General features: G+C 32.4%; 2 protein-coding genes across 4 annotated transcripts; one reads left to right on the top strand and one right to left on the bottom strand.

The window, feature by feature from the left end:
* Positions 1 to 3790: 3790 nt before the first annotated feature.
* Positions 3791 to 14850, bottom strand: LOC133177128 (epsin-2-like). Of its 3 annotated transcripts, none has more exons than XM_061312228.1 (9): positions 14733 to 14850; positions 11401 to 11973; positions 10524 to 10613; positions 10053 to 10256; positions 9813 to 9830; positions 7378 to 7669; positions 6746 to 6994; positions 6247 to 6408; positions 3791 to 5160 (listed from the first exon to the last, which is right to left on the bottom strand). In XM_061312228.1, exons 2-9 carry the CDS (start codon positions 11896 to 11898, stop codon positions 4952 to 4954), a joined length of 1722 nt encoding a protein of 573 aa, XP_061168212.1. In that variant the 5' UTR covers positions 11899 to 11973; positions 14733 to 14850; the 3' UTR covers positions 3791 to 4951. The 3 variants fall into 3 exon arrangements, with proteins under 3 accessions (XP_061168212.1, XP_061168211.1, XP_061168213.1); XM_061312227.1 differs by having other exon boundaries at positions 7378 to 7672; positions 10053 to 10255; positions 10526 to 10613; XM_061312229.1 differs by lacking the exon at positions 9813 to 9830 and having other exon boundaries at positions 10053 to 10255; positions 10526 to 10613.
* Positions 14851 to 16420: 1570 nt separating this feature from the next.
* LOC133177032 (uncharacterized) lies at positions 16421 to 24077 on the top strand. Its single transcript, XM_061312117.1, has 11 exons — positions 16421 to 16532; positions 18142 to 18252; positions 18357 to 18408; positions 18658 to 18761; positions 19488 to 19608; positions 19712 to 19778; positions 20046 to 20073; positions 20406 to 20571; positions 21101 to 21236; positions 22661 to 23145; positions 23586 to 24077. The coding sequence occupies exons 1-11, from the start codon at positions 16466 to 16468 to the stop codon at positions 23674 to 23676; spliced, it is 1428 nt and encodes a 475-aa protein (XP_061168101.1). The 5' UTR covers positions 16421 to 16465; the 3' UTR covers positions 23677 to 24077.
* The last annotated feature ends 1517 nt before the right edge of the window (positions 24078 to 25594 follow it).

Raw genomic sequence — 25594 nt, 5'->3', positions numbered from 1 at the left:
CTCATTTGCACATTATAAAAATTCAACCAGTGGCCATTTAAAATGCACCTGAATACTGTATCTTTATTTAAATCAAATTAATGAATTCCTTTAAAGCAATGTAACTGCTAAATGCATTGTGCTGAAAGGTTATCCAAAAGTGTGCCAAGTGTTTGCGTGCCTCAATATCTGTTAAAAGTACTGAGAATTGCATGCAGTATGGTATTATAACACACCAACATAAGTTACTATTCCCAAATAAGCAGTATTTCATAACTAGCACTTAGATTTTTACCTCAGTGGAGATCAATTCCTTTCCTAAAGAGTAATTTTTTTTTTTATCTATCTGTAGTCCAAGGGACGACGTCGACACAGGCCTACAAATCAAAACAAACACTAAAATTAAAAAAGCTAAGACCCTAGACAATGATATGAGACAGTATATTCATAATGTAAATATTCCACTTTTTACTTTTAGGCACTGATTCCGTATGCAGTACAAGCTACTAACCCATGTGATACAATCAACGAACATCAAAACAAGACTAGGACAAAGTTCACACGAGTTCAAAGGTTTCAAAAATGCCCATGTGACAAACAGAGAAAGTAGGAGTTGTCTCTCTTTGTCCATGAATTAGAACTATCCTGCTCTGAAATAGAATTTTTAAGATCCGCCAGCTTTAAATAAAATTTTATCATTTCCTCTGAAATTGCAGTTGTACGTAGCCTTAGCTCATAAATGAGTTGATTCTCTAAATATCTTAAGTATCACTTATAAATGCAGTACTAATTAATTTCTTGCCATAGGCTATATATGCCACCCCGCGCGTAGGGAGAGAGAGAGAGAGAGAGAGTTTGTTAATCAACGATAATAAATTTTGGTTCTGGAAACTCCTCCTCGGTTTCTTGGTTGTTAATAATTATAGGAGCTTATCCCACTAAATGCAACATCCTGGATCAAGTAGTACAGAGTACCCTTCAGGCCCGTAAGAAGCAATTTTAGTTGGGGGAAGGGGGGGGGGGGCACAGCCATACATTTTCAGTTGGGAACACTATCAATTACCAAAAATTCCTTGACAAGCCAAAAAAAGGTAACCAGACGTTTTTATTGAGGGGACATAAACATATAGTAGCTATGTTTTCTATATAGTAATGTATGCAGTGGCGTAGCTAGGCACAAAACGAAGTGCATGCTCAATTAAAATGGCAGGGGGTCTGGGGCCGCCCTGCGGCCCCCATTGAGTCCATTGGGGGTGCAGGGGGCGAAGCCCCCGGGAGCTCCTGGATTCTGACGATATAAACACTCATAAAATCATCAAAGAAATCGAAGAAAATATATATTTGGACACCCTGTTTTACTGATTAATTATTTGATTGATTGATTGTACATAATTATGTTGTTTTCATTCCCGTTTGAGAATGTTTCACTCATATAGAGACGTCACTATATACCGGTGAAGGGCTTCAGATTTAGACCTTTACAGGGCCATTGAGCAGTGAGGGTTTTTTATCGTACCAACGCCTTTCGTGACATGGGGCCTCGGTTTTTAGGCCTCATCCGAAGGGCCCGAAACTTTCACTTCAAAGTGCCGAGCGCTTGGCGAAGGAACAGTTGCTACCTATTTTTTTTTTATCGACTTGGGTCAGTCGCGGCCATGATTCGAACACACGACCATCTGACCACGGAGCGAGCGCGGAATAATTTGAGAAAAAATGATATAAAATAAATGCACTAATAAGAATAACACTGCATGGATATAATAAGTATATATCGCACATAAACTACATATATGTCAATGATAAGAAATCTACGTGACTAGGAAGGAGGTAACTTACCATGTACTGCCAATTTTTTAATTTTTATATGTACTATGAGAAACTATATGCTTTTTCAAGTATGGACATAAACAGTTCCAGATCAAACGTAATATACTTTTTAAAATATAAATTCACACATTCATTACCTTCATCCTTCTCAATACTTTTAATTAAAAAAAAATTTACTTATTTATTTATTTTCGGCAAAATAATGTGCATGCTTGAGCATACAAGCATACATGGTAGGTACGCCACTGGTATATATCGGCAAAATTATGGGGGGGGGGGGGGGCTCCCCCTGTTCCTACGGCCATCCACTTAGTGCGTTAGAGTACCTGCTTATTTCTCTATTCAACATTTCGAAAGCTAATTGACCTCATTTTCATAGGTTGATAAAAATAAAAATCGCGTTTATTCGTCAGTTTTGTGTTATTGAATAGGCTCGTACACACAACTTACTGGGTATTGATAATATCAGTTTTTGCCAAGACTTTGCGTTTTTGCGAATACTGGTGGACTTTTGCCAAGCACACGTTCTGCTTAACAAAGTGTCAAGATACTGGATTATTTTTCCAATTATACCTAGAACTTTAGATTACATTTCATTAATTATTATTTTAATTTATAAGATGTTTAATTTTAAATTTGCTTTCTTAAAAAAATTCAAAATAAAAAATAAAACTGTATAAATTAAGTATTTGTATATGATTGTTACAAGGTCATATGTACTAGGGCGAATGTCTACGATAAAAAAGAATATACCCGAAAGGCAGCCTATTATGATTATTCTACAAGTATTAGAGTGGAAATGATTTTTAAATACATATTTAGTTGTTTTTATTATTCCTCTAACAGACTACTGATTTTTCAATACTGGCATAAGTAAATTGATACATTTTGCACATGTACTCGAGGACAGAAACCCCCCCCCCCCCCCCCAGATTATAGACCCTCGGGCCTTTTCAACATTTTTCTCATAAGTTATCTTTTAAGGAAATATTTGTGACCTAATCCATACTTTATACAAATATATTATACATGTAACACTTATTCCAAAATATTTGCATATAATTATAACTGTAGATACTGTTCTTTTTCAGATTTTTCTCTATATGAGAGTTTATGTATTTCAAGGTGAAACTGAGACCCCGGATTGTGTCTACTTTCTAGCTTTGTACAGGAGGCATGATTTGAACCAACTGAATCAAGAGGAAAGCTTTCACTCAAGTTTTGTCTTTTATAGGTCAAAGGCTCTTGACCTCATCCTAATATCACTATTTGAAGAAACATGAATTCCCACCTCTCAAGGATATTTTGTGGTGAGTTTGGTTGATTGGCCTCTAGGTTCTCAATGAGAAGTTAGTGAAAACAGATGCCAGACAGACTTTTGATAAAAATAAATCTCACTTGAAATTTCAACTCAGGTGAGCTAAATATGACCAATTAAAATCAGCAACGTTTTTCAATACCACCTGCCACTTTACAGGATCAGAATTTAAAAAAAAAACAAAAAAAACTGCAATTTGGTCACAATCTACTTAACATTTGTTCGATCCAACACATATTCATAAGAATTGGAATTAGCTCATACAAAAAAGACATCAACAGCAACAAATTTATCTTAATTTTTCAAAGCAGTTTCTTTTATTAATATTTATCTGTACATGAATATTTTATCACAGTAGGTACTAGGCAAACATAATTTGTTGTAAACAATACAGATGCTTATTTTACCAAGAGCTCAATACAGGAATGACACATATTGTATGCTTTAAAAACTGTACACTGACTTTTATTGGGTTTTTTAACTTGTTTTCAAATGTTGAGGATGCCCTTTTGAAAACAAATTTAGTAATAACTTTCATTAGAAAGTTTACAAGCTAAAAAGTACATAGTAAAATTGCTGTTTAAATGAATTTTAATATTTTTTAGAATTGTTTTTTTTTTTTTCATTTTTTTCTACAAAAATATAACAGTTATCACAATACTACAGTAAAATGAACAGATCTTTAATTTACTAATACATGTACTTAAAACAATGTAAGTCAGCAATGAAGCCCCATTAATTAAAACTAAACATCACTTCCTCTTACATCTCATTTGTCTCATGTCTGACTTGTATATACCATATTGCTGTTTTGTAAGTCTTCAGACTAGATATCTTTACTCTGAGCAAAGGTCGGGGCACCAAAGCACAAACAATTCAGATCTTTATGAGGTTGTCATCTGTTGTCCAGTAAAAAAAAAATTATAATAAATTTCTTTAAAAAATAAATACAGACAAAGATGAAAAACAACATAGATGAATGTGTACACACATAAAATGATCATATTTACTTAATCATCTATGTAATGGGGGATCCAGTATTCATGACAAAATACATGTAGTGTATACTATCCAATGATAATTAATTAGATTGACCAGGATAGAAGTACAAGGGTGTATATTGCTGAGTTAATGTGCATTGAAACTATCTCAATTTACCCACTGAAAATGTCATAATGAAAAATATAAATTTATGACACATACCTGAAATACATTTCTTTATCACATGAGTAATTACCGATTTTCAAAATAATAGTAAACAGAGTAAGAAAATAAAATCCTTTTTTTCAATTAATATTCTTCCTTCGACTGATCATCATTGATCATTACATCACCAGCAGATCTGCTAATTAATGTTTGAAATATTAATTTTGATCGTATTTTAACAATGACTTTTCAAGATTAAGCCCTACACCACTTCTTACTCAATGATAGGATATACACTGTATGATTACATGACAGGGATGTGTTAATATAATGAAGAGTACAAAATTGAACAATTTCATTCTCTTTCTTTTTTCTATGAACAAATATGTATATATCTCTATAGAAAAATGTCCTCTTTCTTTCCTTATTCACTATGAAATAATGATTTCAGTAAAAACATACAAGTTATATAAATTCCGCACAGTTTTTAACCAAAATTCTTGAGTCTGACAACACGTTAAAATTCCTTTGATCAACGATCAAATAAAAACTTGTAAAATCCCTCTCTGTTGTAAATGTGAAAAACATCAGCATAAGTATACGTTGATCAATTTGGCCACTGTCTACTGACAAGCCCATGACAAGATACAATCTGGTCCTATAATTAGTTGCCTTCTTTTCTCATAAGAATGGGTTGTATCCTTGTTGAGGTTGCTGTGACATTCCAGCCATGGGGAGCAGGGGTTGGGGTAAAAGTCCACTGGAACTGGGTTGGCTGAAGCCTGTGTTGTAGGCTGAAGATTGCAGCTGATTTAATGTCATTCTTTGAGGATTCTGTTGTTGTTGAAGTTCAAAAGGATTTGATCCTCCACTGGCAAATGGATTTTTATCTGTAATATTTAAATGATTTATGATGATAAAGTTTATATCTTCCCAGAAACTGGGAATTAGACATCTTAAGATAAAGTTGATTAAGCACTAAATCCTGGTTATGGAAATTACATGTACAGTTAATTATTCCTCTGTTCATTCAATAACATTTTGTTCTAATGCTACTGATTTTCTAAAAAAAATCTGAATTTTAAAATTAAGATGAACATAATTTCAGTAGTCTTGCAGGGTAAAATGTGAGAAATGACTTTTTAACTTGACAAATTTATAAAGGAATAATAGCCATTTATCCCAGTAACAGTTATCTCTCTTACCAGAGGGTCAATGAACCTTAAAGTGAGAAAACATGCTTAAACAATCAATATCACTTTACCTGTTGATGATTACAAATTACATGTAATATGATTTTTTTTTTTATCTGAACATATTTTATGTAGAAACATAAATGGATTGGGCAGCAGGCATAGCCTATATAAGCCCTCTCCACAAATATGTAATATGATTAGTCATGGTCCTGCTGTTCTTGAGAAAAAATTTTTTATAGATTTTTCCCTATATAATTGCATTTAAAACTGTGATCCACTATTGTGGCCCCTCACTTCTCCTAGGGCCATGATAAAAAAAAAAACTATCTTGAATCAACGCTACTGGAAAATGCTTGCATGTTAGGATGATTAATTATGGCAGTGCTGTTTTGGAGAAGCAGATATTTAAAGATTTTTTTCCCTATATATCCCCATGTAAACTTTGATCCCCTATTGTGTCCTCTCACTACCCCCCAGGGGCCAGAGTTGAACAAATTTGAATCTACTCTTACAAAGAAAGCTCTCACTTTTAGTTAGAATATTAATTTAAATAATTTGTCAGCCTTAAATATAAAAATAAAAGTTCAGGACACTTTTCTTTAATGTGCATGTATTTAACATAAAAATATTCAGGAAATGTGCTTGAAATAAAATGTATCACATTTTCTAAGCTTAAATCCCTTAAATATGAAAACAGAATGTTGTTTAAAAAGTCTATGCACAATATGAAGAATTCTTACAATTCTAATGTACTCAAATAAATTCATGTGTCTCAAATACCTGCTGATTCATCTTTTGTAACAAGTTGATCTAAGTTCACTAAGTTAGCATTTTCTCCTAAGAAATCCTGTGGTGTTTTTCTGTGTTTTTGTTGTTGCTGTTGTTTAGCTGGTAGACTTTGTTCCATACTATCCATGCTCCAGGGATCTGCAGAACTGGTGTCTATAAAATAAATTTACTATCAAATATCAGGCTTTATGTCCTACATATTATAAAACCACTTTTGTATTACAAAATGAAAACACAGTGTACTTAGGGTATTATTAAAATTTTCATTATGATTAAAATGTGTGAAAAACAAATGACTGCTACCTTATTTTGCACATCTTGTGGTTGGATACAGAGCACAAACATTGCATTTTATCAAAGTAATATATCTTTTACTATGAAGAAAAACCCATGGATACTGCATAGCAACTTGACTTGGTAAAGTGTAAATACCTTCTACATGTACATATATATTCCTCGATAAGTTAAATGGTTTTAAATGACAACTTACTTCCAAGCAAATCAAAACTGTCTGTGACTGGAGCTTTGGCTGGAGATTCTGCATGGCTGCGGGAACTTAACAGATCAAAGTCATCCTCTACAGGATCTTTACTGCCACCATTTGTCATAGAACTAGCCCCTGAATCAAATCCACCAAAGGGGGACTGCTGAGCAGGGACAGGTGACCCTCCCCAGGGGGAACTGCCTGAGGTCCCTGATGAGGGAACTGGGGCACCCCAAGGATCCATAGCTGCTGGAGCTTTAAGAAGGTAGGTAAGTTTTATAAATTATTTAAACTTCTATTTATTAATAATTTACTTCCTAATCTCTTCTCTGTACATATTAAATATGCGTGACTATGCTAAGGAAGTATTCAGAAATAATGCAATATTCAACATGTAAAAAAAACAGCTAAGTACAGGTACATGTACACAAAAAAATTAAAAAATCTATATTCTGTATTCAGTGTATTCTGTTGATATTTTACTACAAAAAAAAAAAAAAGAAAGAAAAAAAAAGAATTGTACTGTAATATAAGTATTATAATATTTATCTAAATATGTTGAAAATCTGTAAGGTACAATGTACTAGTGTATCATTACAAACTCAAAATCCATGACTGATATTTTCCACAGAAAATACCTGGGTTTGTCTGAGGGGGACTTGGATTGGAAGGCATTGGCATTCCCCATGGATCACTCTGAGTGGAGGTGACTGGTTTAGCTGGTGATCCCCATGGATCTGCAGAAGCGGGAGACACTGCGGGAGCAGGAGCAGGAGCTGGGGGATGGTGCTTCTGTCCAGGTGGTGCTGGGAGAGGAGCACCCCATGGATCTGTAGGAGCTGCAGTTGGCTGTGTTACTGGGGCTCCCCATGGGTCTGATGGCTTGGATCTAGGTGAATCCAAGTCTAATAATCCCCCTGATGGAGCTTTCTGCTGTAATTAAACAAATTTCAATTCATTTTTTTTATATAAGATATCTCATGGTAAAATAACTTATAACAGTATGAATTTATAAATAAAATATAAAATATTAGTAGAACGAGTTACACTGCAAAATCTCAAAAATTTAACTGACATTAAAAATTTTATCACCCAATGAAGTTTTCAAATATTAAATAAGTCCACTTTTATTAAGTTACTTGAAGATTAATCAATTTCTTTTTTAAAACCTCTTTCAAGTACACCAATGCAAACTACGGCATCAAACACTTTCAAGTACATTATACATTTTTTTTAGATGTCATGCTGTAATTTTGTAACATACCACAATTTTTTGCAAATATAAATTTGATGAACATATGTGGCTTAGTCTTTCTAATTTTGTTATTTGTCTATAATCATGTGTGGTTTTGTACAAGTGCTAGAGATAACAAACAAATGCTTTGTAAATGATTCCATGTACTAGATTAGACATTGATTGCAAGATTTCCTCAAAATCCTAACAAGTCAGTGGTAATCATTGTCAACTTTTTTGGATTTCCTACCTATATTTGAGCTGAACTTTTAGAAAAATTTATGGAAATTATGCTAGAATTTTCTCTGTCATCAGGACTTCAGAAAAAAATGTATGAATCTTTGATCAGGGTCCAATCTACACACAGTTACTAATTCTTTGTTATAATATGAACATGTATTTGGCTTCACAGAAATGATTACATGTACCATTTTACTAAATTCAGATTATTCATGATAAATTTAGCTTGGGCTTAGAGCCAAATTATTGATATATGAATCACAATAACTGAAGAAATGCATGATATGCTTTACACCTGGGATCCCTTTAGCTCCCCCCCCCCCCCCAAAAAAAAAAGAGAAAGAAATTGATATGCAGCATAGAAAATTTTTTCAGTAGAAATTATTAACTATCACATAACAGGGTTATCATAACTCACTGTAGCATACAATACATAACTAGTATTTCCTTTTTTATCATATAAATTATATGTATTTGCAAGATAATTAGACACATATCTAAAGACAGACAGACATTTAATTCAATGTACAGAAAAATAATGAAAAAGAAAAAAAAATTCAACAATCAATGTATTGTTTTGCATGTTAAGAGACCAATAATATCAAAGGATTTGTTAATATACCATCTTGTCTAAAAAGTTAAAGTATAAAGCAACAAAGTTTTTAATTCACAATGCTCAAAAGCATTATTCAAAAAATACAATAAAGACATTTAGACAAATAAACAACAAGAACAACTCAACTCTGCAGATTTTTTTTCCCTAAAGAAAATTTGAAAATAAGGTTTTGCCAAAATGCTTTACAACTAACACTCTAACTGAAGTGACGGTAAAAGTAACATAGAGGATTTTGTATCAAATCCCTGTTTTACAATGCAATGCCTTGTTTCTCTTCTTTTTTTTTTTTCTTTTTTTTTTTGTGAGAGGAGGGGGTCAGTCTGCTATGAATATGAAAGGCTTCTTGATCTGACAAATACATCTATCCTTGAAAATCTCCTATAAAAAGATAGATCAATCTCTACTATTATTTATTTGGAAGTTTATCTTACTGTAACAGAGAATTTAGATTTGGCCCCAAATTCACCCAGTATTTGGGGTTTAAAAAATCCTTTAGTACTTTTATGATAACATAATTATGATAAGGTATAAGTTATATTTCACCAGAAACAAGTGCCTATGTCAGACCTTCCCCCAAATCAATGACCTGCCAAGTCTGATAATACTGCAGAAAGTTCTCAGAACAGTGATCAATCATAAAAAAAAAATTCCATTGAAAATTCAAGTCTGCAAACTTACCTCAATCAAACAGCATTTCTTTAATATTAATGATGCATCATACAAATTAATCATATTAACGTGCATCAGAAATACACACAAAGGATTTATCAATCACTGAATAAATGGCTGACAGAGAAGGAACCATTGCTGTTATAAATCTATGCATAGTTTAAAAGGTTAGAAAAGAAAACAGGAGGAAAGGATAAGCAAAGTGTGATAAGCTAAGGTCGTGTCAGTACTACGCAAAACAAAGGGGTGTACAATACTGCGTATAGGCCACGTAACTACATGTAAAACAATCTTTTAACTGAAAATAATCTTACTGCAACTTTTCTTCTCTCCTATTACACAAAATTAAATGGACCAAGAACATAAGATCAATGTGATCAAAAGGAAAAGATGGAAAAACTCAAATTATAAAATTTTTAAGAACTGAAAAATTTATGTAAAATTCCATAAATTTATGCCAATCTTACTGAGTTTTAATGACGAGAAACTAAAAGCAGGGGTTTTACTCTTCTCACCATTTTAAGATATTTTCTGTATGTCTTTTGTTAACCTACCTCATCTTCAGCCTGTTTCCTGCTTTCTTCAATAGCCAGCTGAAGCTTGATGTCATCTGATTTCTGTTTCTTCACTGATTCTTCGTGTTCTTCTTTGCTCATGGCCAAAGCCAACTGCAGCTGAATTTCCTCCTCACCAACTGATGATGGTCGAGCATACTCTACATCTTTTGAATGTCTACGCACTCTTGTTGGTGAATCACCTGTCATTTTAAGAAAGTTCAGAAGAATTAAGAAAAAGAAGCTTGTATATTCAATTTTTATTCATACAAAATTATTTTTTACTATGTGTTATTTTGCTCTTTAGTCCATGCATGAATATCAATTACTGACACTTTGTATCAACTTTTCTACAATATTGAATTGTTTATAACCAGAAATTTCTGATGAATTCTGATTCAATATGTGATGTTGGAAAGAAATAATTTTTTGTTTTTGATTTATGGACTGGTGTGTGTTTTATTAGGACAAACCATTAGTTGTAGTTCCAGCACCACCATATGGATCGGAGTACCCTCCAGAGCTAGTCTGCAAACTGGGGCTGCCAGCTCCATAACGAACCTACAGCAAACAACAGGTAATGTATGCAAGACTACTATTTCCAATAATTCTCTCTTAGAGCAAGAGGCCCATGTGCTACAATGCTCACATGAGTTATTCATCCCTTTCAGACAAATTAATATGTACATGTAGCTTAAATAAGCCTCTTACTGTTGACTTCAAATTAAGTCCATGATTTCAATATAGTTTATTTTACAGTATTTTAAGCCTTGATGCTAGTTTTACAGTCTTTATATTCTTGTGGACATATATATTTCTGTGTAAAATGTTGTTCCCTCAGTTGTGGCTTCTAAGCTAGTTCCCAGAGCCATGAACTAACTTGAATATACACTTCATGATGCTTGCATACTTGTGTGATAAATTGTGGCCTTGCTCTTATAAGAAGATCTTTTTTCAAAAAAAAAATCTGTATATTTCCATGTAAAACTTTGACCCCGTTATAGGCCCCATCTATGCCCCATTATCATTTCTTCACTACATGAAGGTGTTCTACAGACAGACATATGCTACACAGTGGTCAAAAAAGCTCACTTGTGCCTCAGGCTCAGATGAGCAAAAAAAAAAGAAGATTTTTTCAATACATCTAATTATGTTTCATTTGGTAATAATTTTACTATGAAGAAATAATTACAAGGTATTCTTAACATGAAACATGAATTTGACACAATACTCTGAGATTTAAACATGTGATAACAGTAATTATTCCATTTTTCCCCCTTATGACAAATGAACATGCAGTGCTGACTAGCTCAGAAACAAGGAACACATCTCTCATGTGAACAGTTACCTTGTCATTGCTTCCTATTCCCATCGCATTCTGTGCAAATCTTTCTTTGGCTTTCAATGCTTTCGCTCTTTCATTGCGCAATCGTTCATCATCCTTTAACAATGCAACCAATTGTTTTGCTTTCTCTCTCACATTCATTCCCTGATCTTTGTTGTCCTCTCGATGTTGAAAATCCCTCAGAGTCTGAATGGCATAGATGTTTTCTTTACACTGTTGTGCCACTTTTTCACTTCCAGTTTTTATAATGTAGTCTAAGACTACCAAGGACTTGTACACATGACGCCAGTTTTTACCATGGTCATTTAGTCTCTTCCAGATCATTTGCATTATTTCTGTGAAAGCCACCACATTATAGGTCAAGTCAGCAATTTCTCCCATTAAAGTACTAGAAGGTCCCCACGGATCATTAGATGTGGCTTCCCGAACTTTGACTTGTGCCTCTGAATAGTTTTTAACCACATTTTTTAAAGTGCGACGCAATGGTGGCATATTCGACATGATGACAGATTATAATATGGAAACACTGAACCGATTATAAGATTTTATCTTTACTTGACTTCCTTGTTCAAAGATCTGGGGATGAAAAATAAAAAAAAAAATTATCTAGACTTCTATGCAACAAAACAGATATATATATATAAAGATATGAGCAAAAGTTTATTACAAACAATTATATAACTAATCCTCATCAATAAAACTCATCAAAATTAGCATGATTAAAAACAACCAACCATACAGCTAAGATTCAACAAAAAACATAGAATGATTTTTGTTTAATTTTTGCACCAGTTTTTTTTAATGCTTCTACTAGTGTCTTGAAGAAATTGCTTACCTGAATACACATGAAATAAAAGTATGCATTAAAAACATGGGCCTGTTTTACAAAAGAACTTACAACTAAGATCAAAAACTTCAGCTGATTGTAAAATTTTGCAAAATTAATTATTCTGTTTAAAATTGCTAGCGTAAAAGTATCTTTCTACACATCTTTCAAAAATACTAACACCGTTTTCTATTTAATGTAAATTAAAAAGTTATTAGCAGAATTAATTTTTGGTCTTAGTCGTAAGTTCTTTTGTAAAACGGGCCCATGTACCGGTTTGGACTTATTGTTTGATATTCCTAGCTTAATGAGAGTACTAAACAAGCTGACATTTTTAAATATCATCTGATGATTTTAATCTTGATATTTGGTAACCTAGATGTTTGAAGGACTTGTCAACTGCTGCATAAATATCTACAACACTTAGAAGAGTAAAGAGGTTTAACACTTCAGCTGCAGGCATTAAGATGAATGGTTACAAGCTCATCACAATTTGTAAGCCATTAAAGGGATAAGAGGGGAAAACATATCACTAACTTGACACAATTAATGTTTGTTGATTTGCAGTTGAATAAAATGCATGATAAAGAAAACATCTACTTTAAAAATTAAATCCTCATATCAGTATTTATAACAATCAAATAGCAGGAAAAAGTTAGTGAGTCTATGCAGACTATAACTTATGATAACAGCCAATTAACAGGGTTCGACACTAACTTTTTAAGGCTTTAGTCCAGCCGGACTAGTGCTTCATTACTTTTACTAGTCCGCACGCGATTTTATTAGTCCATCAAAAATAAAAAAAAGAAACATCAATGTTTTTTAACATTAATTTAACGTGACAATTAATATACGTATTATTTTTTGAAATAAACAAAGTATTTACGTGAAATATTGTTCCACAGATTCACTGAAATCTCGCAGTCAGCTAGTACGATCGTATTCCTGATCTCGTTTTTTTTTTTTTTTTTTTCTTAACATTCCATCCAAAACGTCCAACATCTTTCTTAAAAGTGTCATACTAAATCATGATTGCTAAAACCTTACACTTCATATCGATCAGTCGAAAAATTAAGTGCTGAATTGACCCGGCATTGCGTAACTACCCGCCAAAAGCTAGAAATCTAAAAATACATGCAGGATTTTCCACTAAATGTTGTCACGAATCGGACATCGATAATTTATTCATATTGTTTTTCAGAAATTTTTATTGGTCCGTTCGGACTAATTAGCCACATATTTTATTAGTCCGAATGAAAATGTATTAGTCTGAGACTAACGGACTAACGTTAGTGTCGAACCCTGATTAACAAGAATTCAATTAAAATTTTGCACACGTCCCCATTAGTCCTCTTTGTAATCAATCCAATTTAAAAAAAACACAATTTTTTTTTTAAAAAGATTTCATTATAGCATTATTAAAAAAAATCTTTTTTCTCTCCTTCATTGCCTCAGATGAAGACTGTGAAAAAAAAATTATAATGTAAATAACATTTTGTAACAGTTATTTAATATTTTGGACCAATTATTTTAGACAACATCATTTCTAAGCCTAAAAAATTGAGTATTCAGAACACAGTGAATTTTAACTCCCAAACATCATGAACATGTTGGATCCAAGTTTTTTAACTCTATGACAAGGGACACACTGGATGACAGGGGAGCTTACTCCTCCATGGCACCTGATCCTACCTGTTTTCAGGTGTGTTTTGGTTCTGCTCACAATTTGTATTATTTTAATGGATTTTTGAGCAATGTCCTGTTTTTATAAATCTTAAACAGTCTAGGTATGACAGTTATCATTTTGACACAAGTCAGAAATTTTATCAGTAAGTCAGTTATGTTAAATATAAATCAAGTTGTGGAATAGAGTGAGAATCTAAGGTATGTAGGATAAATCTGCTATTTCATCTCAATCTGTGAAGTCAATACTGATTGATTAGAATCAAACCATACTATGCCATTCTGTCATCCTGCTCACTATGTTACAGAGCTCAAGGAGTGTGATTTGCTTTAAATTTGATTTTTACTGACTTACTGATAAAATTTCTCACTTTGGTAGTTCCATGTTCTGGCAATACTGGAGATACATGTAGAGTATTACAATGTTTAATTCTACTTAGATGATCTTAAATAAATTAACTCTCTTCAGAGTATATTATGCAAGTTGTTTACAGTGACTGACAAAGAAAGGATTTACCTTTGTTTGACAATGGGTACACCCGGTACAAATCTTTGTAATGACTGTGCATAAATATAGGACAAGACCATATCATTTCCAAGCTAATAAATGATAAATACAGTATCGAAAGGTGTTACTCATCGTTCAACGATAACTTAAATGAAGCAAATACCAGTCTTTTACACATATAATTTTGAAGACAAAAATGCATAAATATCTTTTCTTTTTTCGTAAACTCAAATTAATAACGTCACAGAAGGAATATGGATTCGGTGAAACCAAGTTAAACACAATGTGACGAATAAAACATTATGTTGCTTACTTTACCTTGCAACTTGTAGAAATTAACTGCGATTGTGTTCCTTTCGATAATTCACTAAAATTGTCAACCCAAAAATGGCCGAAGCCTTCCAAACTTCCGATTCCACTCTGCGGGGGCGAAGAATGGAACAGCTAAAATTTTACAGAATGGCGTTCCCGATTGAATAACATTTTCTAAAATTCAGTGATCAAAAAAGATGTATATACACTATAAAACATTATTCTACCATATTTCATCTTAACATGAAATATTCCAACATCAATATTTAAGTTAAAGTATTTTATATACTTATTATTACAACAGTTTGAAATAAGATCGGGAATGAAATACAGAATAAGTAGCACTGTTCTAAACAAAAGAGTTCCGTTACCTCATAACAGTAGTATGAGAATTCTGACTGGAAGAAGACATGTCACATTTTACAGCAAAAAAATGGTATTGTTTATTTGCACATTTTCAAGTAAGATTACCTTTTAAAGACGAATAGGGCACCCTTTCTTTTAAGAGAATTAATTTCACAGGTAATCAATGTTGCAGTAAGACTAAGTAGACAGCGGTTAAAACTCGGACTATTCCCTAAGGCACATGTTTGTACGCTTAGGATAAAATGTGATTTGACTTGTAAGATTAAGAATAAGATATGATCAACTCATACATGATTGAACGGTGTTGTGTGGAACAATTTTTTTTAATCCTAATTTGATGAGGAGAATGTCACAAATTTGTATTTATATATTGTTCATTGTTCTTTTTAAAAAAATCTCAATATAGATATTGATCTACTTGTCATTTTCATAAAATGTTTATCAGTGTGACCGCTGGAGCAAGTGCAGACCAGTTGTGTATTTATTGCTGATTACCATCAAAAACGTTCATATACACTTGTACACTTTTAGAAAGGGGTGGAGTCAAGATGAAGATTAATATTTTAACTTTAAAAATAAGATTTTCTGACAATTGTATTTGCATATTATGAAACCTGTTTGGGTGTATTGTTTGGTACTCTCAGTTGCAGCATTTGATAATGCCTCAGTGGTATTCGGTTTGAAAGCCCTAAAATCATGTTATCCCAGGTTCCATTTCCATGGAGTCATGTTGCCGAAAATTTTATTTGTCCAAATAAAATATAAATATATTAGAAGAAAGTATATTTTTTACTGACTAAAAAGAAAAGAATCAATATGTAATTTGTTTGAGTTTACACTATGAAGACTGCATTTTATTCAAAGAACATGAACACAAATATTTTACAGAAAAATTTTCCTTTAAAAGTACATTAGCCACAATAATTTTGCCACAGTGAATTTGTAGGGGAGGGGGTCTGTCTGTTAATATTGAAACTTCATCTTGTTCGTCACATGAAAGTCCAAAATATTGATAATAATATTGCATTGATGATATGCAATACAAGAAAATAGTCACAATGCTATAAAATATTTTCATTGCTATAATTTGGTGTATTCTTACATTGCTATACATGTATTTGATTCTCATGCTAGAGCTTGATTAATATATTAAATATGTTTGCTTTAAATCAAAGACAATGATAATTGATAAATACATTGAATGAAAATGGAATTTCTTACTTGTTGGGGAGGGTGGTGGTGGTGTAATTAATCATCAAAGTTACTATTATTTAATAAAATTGTTAAGATTAAATAAAACTCATTGAATTGCTTTGTGTATATTCTTAGGTTCTACATAAATCCAGACTTTTGACCAGGAATTAGAATATACAATGAAAAAGAAGAAATTTCTGCCATCATTGCTGTGTATACTGCAATTTATCATTGCTAAATGTTCAGGTAACTAGATAGCTATAATATTTACTATAAAGTGAAACCAAATGTATGTCATGTGGTCATGGATTCAGGAATGGATGTTGATATGGTTTCTTAAAATACAAATTCAAATTTTATGATTAATATTTTGTACATAGTTTAAATTTCAAATAGTAGATGGCAAATAAAAACCGAGGCCAAAGGATGAGATTTTTATTTATTTGTCAACAAAATCTTTAGACTGAGTGATATATTCTCCAACAATTCTGAGGACCAGAAAATTTTTTGTATGGTGAATTTCTCTTTAGAGAAATGCAGAAGCTAGGTTTGGACATCATCAGAACTCAGAAGTGTCGATGATGTCACAATTGAATGCTACTCCTCATTCATTTGTATCTCAAGCATTAGAAAAAGTTTGATGTAATCTGATCAGAAAGTAATTTTTGTCCTAGCCAGGTTCCCTATCTCTGTTATGCTTGTGTATTCCAAGGCACTTGGCAACGATTAGCCAGGGAACCAGGCTACATGTAATTTTTTCCCACTAATTTGCATCACAATCAGAAGATAGAGGTGTGTATTGAACCAAAAATTTTGATGCAATACGATATATTAGAAAGCAATACGCAATATATTATTGTATCAAAAAAGTCTTTATATGAATGCTTTAATGCATAAATTTTATAACAACTGAGTGTTTTGATAATTAATCATTTTGTAGTTCTTGTCTTACTGTCTTTACAAAATAGTGAAAATACACTTCAAACTTCTTCAGTAATCTAATGTGTAATGCAATAAATATTTGGGATGTGCAGTCTGCCTAATGTTTATTTCATTACTGGGTATTTTATTTCAAAACATGCAAAACAAATCATAAAAGAAAAACTCTCTGACCTATATGTATTGGAAGTTAATGTTTCGATATGATACCCACTTTGATATTGATACATATTGATATATTGATACATATTGATATATTGATACATATTGATATATTGATACATATTGATATATTGATACATATTGATACCGGTATATTGATTCATATTGATATATTGATTCATATTGATATATTGATACATATTGATATATTGATACATATTGATATATTGATTCATATTGATATATTGATTCATATTGATATATTGATACATATTGATATATTGATTCATATTGATATATTGATACATATTGATATATTGATTCATATTGATATATTGATACATATTGATATATTGATTCATTCCTATCAAAAGATACCTCTATCCTTTTCTTAGTGAACACAGCCAAAATTAGAGGGAACTAATTTTAAATTTTTAATTTTTGATAATTTGATGATGACATTTGTGATTTATTGGAGAACAATGACCACAGCATCTCTTTGATCTTTGCAATAACCATAGTAGAATATGAAATAATTTACAGTGAACTTGAAGAAAGGTTGAACATACTACTACTAGAAAAATTTAATTGAAAAGGGATAAGAACTGGCTTCATATACAACAGAACTATACAGTCTACCTTTGTGGAATTGTCAGATCACTGCAGCAGAAATTATGATTGAAGATTCCAGTAGTGTGGCCGACTCCTCATTTAGATAGATCATGTTTTTAACCTGACTTTTATTTTTCTACAGGACTGTGTCCTTCAGATATCAGCTGTGGTTGGAAGTCACAATGTGTGAATGGCAGCTGTCAGTGTTCACTTGGTTATGTTCTACACTCCAACCAACAAGACTGCCAAAACGGTGTGTAATTATAAAAATCTGTAGGAATCATTTTGATTAATTTTTTATGTACTTAATTGCTGTATGTATTTCTATGACTATTAAAACTTTTTTTCTGGTTTCAGTGAGTTGTTCACAGCAGGACTGTTTAGAATGTGGTGCAAACAGATGCAGCAGGTATGCCGTTATCTCCATACATCCTGCAAGACGTTCTCATTGGATACATCATTGATTTGAATCATTTTGAAATGATAATGGATTTAATGCTGAAATTTATTCTTTATGCATGTACATGTAAAGTTTCATCCTATAATACCATTGTAATGAATATAATAAATTAATTAATTTACAGATAAAATGAAGCAGTTCTGATTGTATTTGGAGGAAATCATTGGGATTTACTGCATGCAGATTTTATTATTTCAGGTGCACAAATTTTCTGGATGATCAAACACTGAGCTGTTTGGAAAAGTGCAATGGACAAGCTCAGAAATTACAACTTCCTCACCTCCAAGGAAATGTTTGTAAAAGTAAGGAATGATTGTGTAAAAAGTTCTTACTTCTGAATCAAATCAAGGGAAAAAAAATCATTGACCTGACTCAAAATGCTCATTTCTAAATTTACGATGACATGACAAGTGTGTTTGACACATGCTTCAAAACATGACATTGTATGCATGGATTGGTATGTATGAATTTCTTTGGTTGTAAATTATTCTTAATATCAAATCACTAAATTATTAAGAAATTGTAGACTGTCTATGATGTTTAAATTTCCGCCTTTTTGCCATAGCCCTTGTAGGTCTATACATTTTTTTTTATCACTTTATAGGACATTGTTGAGAAAATGAAGGGAAAAATTTCAGTGAATCTTTACACAGCTAAACTCATTCATTTAACTTCATATTAACATGTGATTTGTTGTAAAATGTATTTATTTTAAGGTTTGTTTGTAGGAAATGTCCTTAAATAGACATACAGTTATAATTCAGAACTCAAACACAAACTGGAACTGATGAAAAAATGAAGATATCTGACTCATTAAGATAACAAAGTTCATGCTTGAATTTGAATTATACATGTAGTTTGGCCTGTGAATTTACTTTGACATATCCCTGGTTTTTGATATATCACAATTTGAGGTCTTGAAGTGAACTGTTTTTGTCAGTTTTTCATACATACACAGTCAAATTTTCTTTGATTATAGTTCATAGCTGTTTTTATGGTACTTTTTAATTTTAAGCCTTGCCTTTTAGGATATGAAAATGACAGTGATAAGATTGATTTGATCATTGGTGTGGTGGCAGGAGTGACAGTGGGGGTTTTTCTTTGTGTTATGGTGGGCCTTATATTTTATTGTCAGATAAAGAGAACAAGGTAATTTGGTCTTTTTACTTTTAGATTACATGTATTATCATTTTGTCATCTTTGATTTATTATATAAGTATAGATTAAGATTGCTAACTTGCTTGTTCTATAGGAAAAAAATAAATCTGCACCAGAAACACTATAAGGCAGAAAATATGCAGTCTGGGACTCATACCACGGTAAGTTCCATGGCTGTTTAGGAAAATACTATTCTTTGTTGATTTTAAATTGTTTTTATTTCGTATCCAAAGAAAAAATATAAAATATATGAAAATAAATAAATTTGATTTTTTAATTTATTACTAGGAAAACCAAAAGAGGGATACGCCTGTAAATCTGTTTTGATTTCCATAGTATCAGTAATATTGAGAGTAATTATTAATAAGAATGAAATTCGATCATATTTTACCATAACTACAATATATTGTAATATTCTGATATTGTAGATACCTCTTTATGACAATAAAGGATTTGGTAAGTGTATTTTAAATCTTCTTTGTTTTGAAGAATAAGTTTATGATGATAACGGTATGCACGTCTGCTTTACCTGCTTTAAATTTGAGACTTGGATAAATTAAGGTAGCCAAAGTTTTTTGTTTTAGGTAAGAGTAAAATAGCTTTGATTGGGATAAATTCCTGTGTTATATTTCTTTCTGAAAAAACATTTTCCTGACAACACATTCAGTCAGTTTGAAGGTCAACGCTAAATATTAGCTCAATATTAAAAACTACTTAAAAGTAGGGATTTGCCAGTTGCCATTGCTGTGGACACAGTGCTTCATAAAAACATATTACTTTTTCTTTAGAGCCAGATTCAGACATATTACGGAAGAGTGTTGTGGATAAAGAGGTTTATTTTGCTGAGCTGGACAAACTAAGGCCACAGGCTCCGTCATTACTGGCCCTACTTAACAACATCAGACAGAAGCTAAGAGCTATGGATCCCCAGGACACTAGGGTTTCTACTTACAAGTCAGTAGCTCAAAAAACTTTACATTCTCTATTTTGACACTGTATACATTTTTCTATTTAGAAATCAACAACTCAAACTTCACATTCTCTATTTTGACACTGTATGCATTTTTCTATTTACAAGTCAGTAGCTCAAAAACTTCACATTCTCTATTTTGACACTGTATGCATTTTTCTACTTGCAAGTCAATGACTTAAGAAACTTCACATTCTTTATTTTGACACTGTATGCAATTACCTTGGTACTATCAGGGATAAACACATTGCTGTATACAAATAATGCTGTGTTCATTTGAGCAAATTTTTTTAACATTTTTACCTGTATGCACAAGTTAAATATTCCTAATATTGCTTACAGATTCTTTAGAATTACACATAGTAGAAACTAAAAAAAATTCTTCACGTCATGAAATATGCACTGTTTGTATACAAGGAGAAAAATATTTTGTTTGAATACTTTTTAACACTTACCTGGGAGGTAGTACCTTTATAGAATAACTTTATTGAAAATACTGCATCTTTCCAACAGAGGTGTCATCCATCAGATGTGTCGAGTGCTTGTATTGGTCCATAAGAAAGACCCGGGGGTCAGCATTCCCTCTGATGCATTGGGTCTGATAGAATGGGCCAAACAGATGTTGGAAGATAATCAGATTGGAAGTCAGGTACTTAAAGCTTATTATAGTCTCTTAACTTGGTTTACAGTAAAAAGGATCTTTTTTATACTGTCTGCACTATTCATGTTGGTAAATTTTTATTTCTGTTTTATCACTTGATCATATTTTAATGGCACTTTCAGTTGAGTGTTCAGGGAATAATTTTTAGCTCACCTCAACGAAGTTGGGGGAGCTTATGTAATACCCTCGGCGTCGGCGTCCCAGGTTAAGGTTTTTGGAGCAGTTTTCTTTTCAAGTACTTCTATGGCCTATATTAGTCAGAGATGCATGGAGGATGCTTCTAGTGTGTTTTATTGTGCCAGTCAAGGTTTCAGATGCTGCAATTTCAGCTGAAGAATGACCAGGTTAATGTTTTTGGAGCAATTTAAAGTTTTTGGAGCAGGTTAAAGTTTTTGGAGCAGGTCTCATTTCCAAGTAACTATAAGCCCTATCTTGACCAAACTTGCATGGATGATACATCTAAGGATGCACACTACTGAACTTGCTTCGGATGCTGGATCTGACCTACATTTTCTGGATGAGTGACTAGGTTAAAGTTTTTGGAGTAGATCTCATTTCCAAGTAACTATAAGCCCTATATTGACTAAACTTGCATGGATGATACATCTAAGGATGCACACTACTGGACTTGCTTCGGATGCTGGATTTGACTTACATTTTCCGGATGAGTGACCAGGTTAAAGTTTTTGGAACAGATGTCATTTCCAAGTAGCTATAAACCCTATATTGACCAAACTTGCATGGATGATACATCTAAGGATTCACACTACTGGACTTGCTTCGGATGCTGGATCTGACCTATATTTTCCCGATGAGTAACCAGGTTAAAGTTTTTGGAGCAGATCTCATTTCCAAGTAACTATAAGGCCTATCTGAACCAAACTTGCATGGATGATGCATCAAGGGACGAACAATCTCAAAACTTGCTTCGGATGCTGGATTTGACTTACATTTTCTGGATGAGTGACTAGTTTTAAGTTTTCAGATAAGTCTATTCCCAAGTAACTACAAGCCCTGTCAAACCAAAATTGCATAAATGTTACATCTAGGGATGCACACTCCTAGATTATTAGTTTAGTGTGGGACTTTGCCTTACTTAAAGACAACATTCGTTGAGGTGAGCTCTGTAATCTCTGATTACCTATGTTTTTAAGGTCATTTTTACTTCTATGGTTGATTAATTTTTGCAGTATTTTGTGGTTACCTGAATAAGAAATAATTAAATTGTACAATATTCAAATCCTTTGTTTTCATTAAAATTACAAAAATTAGATGTACACAACTTTGAATGCTACCAGTGTCAGAGGAATAAATTTTTATTTAAAGCATTATTAGTAATCAATGATAAGTCAAATACTCTAAAGGCACATTACTGAATTCAAGCTTCAAAGAATAAGTATTTTTCATTTTAGGAGCAGAATGGATCTGGTGATTCAGCAGAGGCAGCAGGGAGCAAGATCTCATACATAGATGTCCCAGAAAAAAGGCAGAACCATCAGTATGCTGTTCCTAATGTCACACGAGCAGAGAGTGACAGCAACATTGCCTCTCAAGCCAGTTATTACAGCAGTGCACCAGTCCCTGTCGAATATCACAGTCACACGCTGCCTTCTTATGCCAAAATACGCAATTCTGTTTCAACATTACTGCCAGATAAAAGTAGAAACAGGAACGAAAGTGTCAAAAAATCCACACAAAATACTGTGATCAGTTCCAAAAGTAATGATTTCTCATCAGGCTATTTTAGAAATGGTCATTATTATGATCCTGGTCCGAATCCAGACATCTATGCTCCTGCTAGTTCGTACAGTGATCGTAGCACAAAGTTGTTGTCAACATTTCAGTCTGACATTAGAAGGACACCGTCCATTTCTTCTTCTGTGTCTTCAGCTGGTGGGTAAGTGTACATGTACCTGTACTTTCCTTATTTGGGTCAATTTGGTATTTTTAGTGCCTTGCTTGAAAGTCTTTAATACCTAACTATTCTTTAAGATAATGAGCAAAAGATACAGTAAATGTAAAATATAGTACATGTACTGTTATTACACAGGTACATGTTAGATAATTTGTATGCCCCTATCTGTAAAATTATTTTTTGGTGTCCAGTCTGAAAATTATGCTTCCAAATTACTTTTGATTATGAAAAAAAGGATAAGAAGCATTTTGAAAATTCTTTTTAGTATATGTACTTCCATTTATAATATTTTGTTTTCAAAGTAATTCACTAGTCTGGAATATTAATTTGTGAGAATGAAGTGGTGAATTAGCAATACTGATTAGTATGTAATGGGACGTAAAATTGAATTCTCTGTGTATGATGTTGAATCTTATTTCTAGGGTGACCAGAGATGAAGCTGATGATGAAAGTGTAAACCATGACCCACTTCCATTTGATCCTAAAGATGCCACAGAGCCTGTAGAAGTATAACATTCTACATCCAGTTCTTGATAAAAATGTTTACTTCCCCCCCCTCATTATGAGGATTTATTTTATTATTTTTGTCCAAAAAAATTTACAGATTTAGTTCATGATTTTTTTTTTATTTATTTGATGGTACTTACTTTACATCAATTTGACAAGGTGTGAGTGTATTTGATCTACATAAACGTGTTTCTCTCTAAATCACCTTTAACAATCCACTATATCAGGTAATCCATTCCAAGTTCATATCTTGTTGGGTATTTATAGATTTTGCATTTTTTTAAATATACATTTCCCCCTTATTTTTTGCAATATGGTTGTGATTTATCAAGTTTGTTTTATTCTGGTACCCTATTGTACATTGATTATTTATATTTGTTTTTACAAGCATTTATTAATTCTTTGTTAGTTAAAAAAGAAAAAGTGAAACAATGCTATTTACATTTGTGCATTTATCTGTTTTATATACAATGTACCAACAAAGTACAGCTTTGGTATTTTGCACATCAATATTTTGAAGATCGTGGATATACTGAATGAGTTGGAAGTCCCAGCTACTTTTTTTTATGTATTTTAACCCCTAAATATCAAATTCCCAAATAGATTGATGTTTTTTGACAATTCCATCAATTTCAAGATAAGAAGGTTTGACTGTACCATTTCAGGAGTTTAAAATTTGTTTATCTATCTCTAACAAAAAATAAAGTCTTTAACAGCAAAATTGTATATTACTATTTTTTTAAAATGGGGTGTAAAAAGATTGCTTATTTTGCATCTGATTTTATTGTTCTTTTTAAATTAACTGCTTTTATGATCTGAGAGGTTTAATTTTTCTTTTGTAACCTTTTGCAGTTGTTATCATACAAATTGTACTGTGTATGTGTGTGCATGTCCATTATTTCTGGACGTTTTTATGAAATGTCATTTGCTATCATTTGTAAACTTATCTTGTATGGGGGGAGGGGGTGCAGGAAGTAATAGAAGGCATTTATATTTGTTGTAATTAACTCTCCCCCTCTCTCTCTTGCCTACCTTATAAGGTACCATATATATAAGTCGTTTTTTTTTAGGGAGTTAAACTTTTGTCCAAAACTCTTTATCCGACTTATACTCGAGTTATAAAAAGATTGGTATTTTAGCAGGTCAATCCCTCTAATTTAAACTTAAAAAATACAACCAACTTATAGGCGGTCCAACTTGTACATAAATCATCATTTGGAGTTTAACTGGTATGTTCCTTTTTCTTTCTCTGGTCTGTTAAGGACAATAAGTTGGCTTGGTTATAACTGTATTGTCAATGTCATAGAATTAAGTATTTAACAACGGAATATCTAAGTGTAATCATAAGCTTCTGTATCTCAAAATATGTAATATATTTGAACATTTTATCTATGATTTAAGTGACTTGCGTTTTAGGTGCTAATCACATTCATATATATATCATTTCTGGTGTAATATCTAATTACATATAAAGATTTTTGCTTTCTATGCTTTTTTTATTAGTACTTTTAAGTAGTAATCACTGCCTTATGCTTGAGTCCTTTCAAGTCTCATCTGTTTACATTTTCTGCCACAATTTAGACAGTAAGCAACCTTATCATTTCAGTAATAAAATGTATTTAGCTCACCTCGACCCAATATGAGTATATCCCTGGCGTTGGCATCCCATTCAAAGTTTTATGAGCAATTCCATTGCCAAGTACCTATCAGCCATACTTGAACCATAACATCTAGGGATGCACACTACCAGGTATGATTTGGATACTGGATCTGACCTAACTTTTCATATTAGTGACCAGCTTAAAGTTTTTGGAGCAGGTCCATTCCCAAGTAATAGAGAGTCCTGTGGTGATAAAACTTTATAAATGGGTAATGCATCTAAGGATGCACACTACCCAACATACTTCGGATACTGGATCTGATG

Source organism: Saccostrea echinata, unplaced genomic scaffold (assembly GCF_033153115.1).
Source record: "Saccostrea echinata isolate AGI-Se365-2 ecotype Australia unplaced genomic scaffold, CSIRO_AGI_Sech_v1 ptg000086l, whole genome shotgun sequence".
In the NCBI taxonomy this organism is placed as follows: domain Eukaryota; kingdom Metazoa; phylum Mollusca; class Bivalvia; order Ostreida; family Ostreidae; genus Saccostrea; species Saccostrea echinata.
This window is presented reverse-complemented; position numbering and strand designations above follow the sequence as displayed.